This window comes from Nicotiana tomentosiformis, chromosome 7 (assembly GCF_000390325.3).
Source record: "Nicotiana tomentosiformis chromosome 7, ASM39032v3, whole genome shotgun sequence".
NCBI classification, from domain to species: Eukaryota; Viridiplantae; Streptophyta; class Magnoliopsida; order Solanales; family Solanaceae; genus Nicotiana; species Nicotiana tomentosiformis.
In genome coordinates this window covers 120,578,423-120,582,500 of record NC_090818.1, presented here as the reverse complement: position 1 = coordinate 120,582,500, position 4,078 = coordinate 120,578,423, and the positions used below count along the sequence as shown (strand labels likewise).

Here is a 4,078-nt window from a genome sequence, read left to right as displayed (position 1 = left end):
ACAATGGTTTTGCCTTCGATCGGACCCTCGGTTGGAAGCCAATAGAGAATGAATAACTAACAGTAAAGTAACAACTTTGCTGTAGCTAGAGAGTAATAAAAATGAAATTATATTGTCTTAGTATGCGTGTTACAACGTGTCCATTAAATAAAACTACCCCCTTTATATAGTAGGATAGTTTCACCCCTAGTACAATTCTAAGAAAGGTAAAAAATTATTTTTCATTAATCAATGATCCGCTGACGATACGGGACGAGATTTGCGCCGTGATATCCGATGGGGTGCGGATATCGCGGTCCTCTGTTGGTCGTGTGTAACCGTTATCGTATTTTTCGAGGTCTCGGAGCTCGTTCCGGGATCAGAGAAGTAATATTTTATCAAGTCCGGTGGCGACCTATCCATTCGGACATTAGTACGAGGCGTCCCGGCTTCGATTACGACCCCACATAATCATTCCCCTTGCTTCGTTTGACCCGCTGAGAAGTTGAGGTGTCGGTTACCCTTGGTTTTAACAATATGCAAACACATTTGAGAACAATTAACTTAAATAGCCGATCACTCAATCACTTTAACTAAAAAAATCCGACAAATGTATAATATATTTTATATATAATCGTATATAATCCGTATATACCGGCTAGGAAAGCAAATAATGAAACCCAGTGGCTATTAAAGTAAAGACGCTATATTTTAAGTACATCTCATAAAATTTGTGCGAGGTTCTGTTTAATAAAACTAACCTCACTCCAAAGTCCAACCAACCCGTGTCCTTCGAAAGGTTTAATTCAATTTCGGATTTAATCAAATGATAAGCATCTGCTAATTTGCTCAGAAGATTCAGTTTATCACCTCAATCACTTACTGCTACTCCAATCCAAAGAAGTTCCCCAATTTTACTATCCAAAGCTGGTAAAGTTTAATTTTTTTTATAACTTTCTATTCATTAGGATAAATATCTGATTTTTTCATATTAAATTATGTTCAATGATCACGATTTGCACTTGGGCATTTTACCATTGTAGAATAAGATACTCTGCTCTGTCCCAGTTTATGCACTACTGTTTCCTTTTTAGTTTGTTGACACATTATCCTTAACGGGATGATTTATAGCCATAGAAATTGCTATGGTTAAGCTTCGTGCCCAGTCAAAGTGCATCAGTTAAATTGGGACGGAAGGAATGTATAGTTATAAGAATCCTAATTTTCTAACATTTGGTGTCACTTTCTATATTTATTCATAGTTATGAAACTCTAAGATTTATATGTGGGATTGAGGTATAGTTAATTGATTGGTTCTGGAGGGTACATTTCAGGCTCATTTCGATGGATTTTTCTGTTTATACAAGCCGGTATTTCACTGCTCTTATGGGGTAATCCAAAAATTAAATTGTTGTTTTGAACTGCTCAATTTTCGATTTGTTTGCTGATGTCGTATGTCTATATTTTAGCATGCAGCATATTTATTTATAAACAATCTTCGTGTGACCTATATGTCACATGTTCGAACCGTGGAAGCAGTCATTAATGCTTCCATTAGGATAGACTGTCTACATTACACCTCTTAGGGTGCGGCCCTTCCCCGGACCCTGCGTGAATGGGGATATCTTGTGCACTGGGCTGCCCTACATGTCCATTGTATCGAATACCAAATTCTTTTAGCAAGAAAGACCTCCACCTGTTATCATATGTTTATATTTTAACTCATTTTCAATTTCTGCAAGTTATTAAATGAACTGAAAGAGCGATGCCCGCTATCTTCATTCTTCTTAAATATGTCGAGAACTCGAGATATAGTTGATGATGGAAAGAGAGTTTCAGAGGTTTACTGTTTATAAATGTCAATCTTGTTATACCACATAATTTCCTTATTTTTTCTTTCCTTTTCACGTATTGAGGACCTCATTTTGCTGGCCATTGATTTCTGCATTTTGACTCAACATTCTAAAATTAACATCTTAAAGTAAGGATCCAGATATGTAGACACTATTATTCAAGTGTTCAGTATACCATGTGTGTGTTGCCTAGTCTGCTTGAATGATGTTTCCAAGTGCTTTTCTCTTGATCTTTTCTCTTTTATACTTTTGGGTCTTTAGCTGTTTCTTTAGTGAATTTAGCTCATAAATGTGTGATTTGAGGTGTTTACTAGTGATATCGAGATGGTTTGAGTTACCAGTGTATGCCATTTCTGAAGTCATTGCTTCTCATTTTCCCTACAAGTAACAGGCATGCAAGCCTCCTATGTTATCACTGATACTTTGGTATTTATCTTTACAATTCAATTTGATGTTCATACTCTCTGAACTTGCAGTAGTAATTCTATTCAGCCAGGGAAAACTTGAGGAATTGAAGGAGTCAAGAATGGAGGTTGCGGAATTGGAGCTGTTACTGAGGACCTTTGAATTTGCTTTGTCCCAAATTAAATGGCGTCTCAAACTTCCATCAAAGCGTCGCCTTCAAACAGATATTTTGGCCTTATGCACTGAGATGAGGCCAGTTGTAATGGTGGACTATGGAGGGAAGATGCCTGAACTGCAAGACCGGCTCTCTGCATTCCTTAAACATTGCCAAGAGGAGTGCTCAGTATTTAAGCCTTTGCATGTTATGGTTATCGAAGATATGATATACTTGGTTCATGCACGAGCATTTGCAGAGTTTGTTAAGTCTAGTTTGGACTTGGAGACGAGATTGATCTTTGTCGACCTTGAACAGGATCCTCCGAAGATGATAACACAAGTGGAAGAAAGCTCTGTGGGCGCAGAACTTGTATTGGCACAAAGGACATTTTCCTCTGTCTTTTCTGAAGATGGAATAAAGACTGATCACTTGGAACATCAGAAACCAGAAGTTAGAGCAAACACTGACTCCTCTGTTTATGAGCCAACTTCTTCACAGTCTTCTGAAGTAATTGATCTCAGTGATTGCATTAGAGAAACTCATGTTACAATCCCAACTCTAAATGGATGGCTGCTTGGTTATCCTATAGTTTACCTATTTGGGATGTCTCATATTGAACATGCCATATATAACCTCTCGACAAAGTCTCTGCATCTTTTCCAAGTCCTTGTTTGCAGGTGCAATATAGGATCTCAGGCTCAAAAAGAGGAATTAATGAGTTTCTCCGTGCCATATGACTTGAGCTTGGAGGGAATGAATGAGCCATGGGCAGAGGCATTTTTGACTCATATAAAGACAAAGCAAGAACGGTGCGACCAAGTTTGGACATCCCTACAGATGAAGGTTAGAGCTTGTTACCCGCAAGCAATTGCGTTATAGTAAACTGCTAGTTACTGATGTCAAGTTAATACTCAAAAAAGAAAAAAAAAACATATTTTTCAAAATTATTGCTAATGCCATGGCTGCTATGTATTTTTGAATCACCAAGTACACTGATTATTTGGAAAGTGACAGTTTCCAATGTGCACTTTTGCAAATTAGTTATTTTGATCCCAATTAGTTGATATCACCTATATGGATCCTTTACCTTCATTTTGTTGTGTTCTTAGTTGAACCAAATTGATTTTGAGGGTTTTTGGTTGTTTAAGACACCATTCCTCCATGTGAGTTTAGGTCTACCTCTTCTCCTTTTATCACCTTTAATGACCATATTGTTAGACCTACAGACCGATGAATCTGTAGGTCTACTTAGGATATGGCAAAACTATCTCACGTGACCTCTTAAATTATCCTAAACGCGTGCTATTTGCTCCCTCTTTGGATGTAATCATTTAAAATTTTATCTACTTTTAACTTCACATTCATCTTAATATCTGCATATATGTGACAATCAACTTAGGATTTAGAGGTCCAACGTTCACTCCGATTTAACATGATAGTGTTAAAACTGTTCTACAGAGCTACTCACCCATTTATATGGGGACAAAAATGCTGAAATAGGACAAAAGGGTAGAGCTTTTGGCATTTAGTCTGAATCGCTATGAAGGGCATAGCGATTCAAAACCATGCGTGAAGCTGATGGTGTACGGCAGAACAAGAGGAGCACACATATAGGGAATATTTTTGGCATTTAGTTTGCCACTAGGAAACAAATTGATAGGATCTATCCTCTACAGATCTTGGT

General features: G+C 37.5%; 1 protein-coding gene across 6 annotated transcripts; it reads left to right on the top strand.

Moving 5' to 3' along the window:
• The first annotated feature begins 720 nt into the window (after positions 1-720).
• LOC104120034 (uncharacterized) lies at positions 721-3,401 on the top strand. Of its 6 annotated transcripts, none has more exons than XM_018778977.3 (2): positions 721-909; positions 2,329-3,401. In XM_018778977.3, exon 2 carries the CDS (start codon positions 2,359-2,361, stop codon positions 3,271-3,273), a length of 915 nt encoding a protein of 304 aa, XP_018634493.1. In that variant the 5' UTR covers positions 721-909; positions 2,329-2,358; the 3' UTR covers positions 3,274-3,401. The 6 variants fall into 6 exon arrangements, with proteins under 6 accessions (XP_018634493.1, XP_070035819.1, XP_070035818.1 ...); XM_070179718.1 differs by having other exon boundaries at positions 2,325-3,401; XM_070179717.1 differs by having other exon boundaries at positions 2,312-3,401.
• Positions 3,402-4,078: the final 677 nt, after the last annotated feature.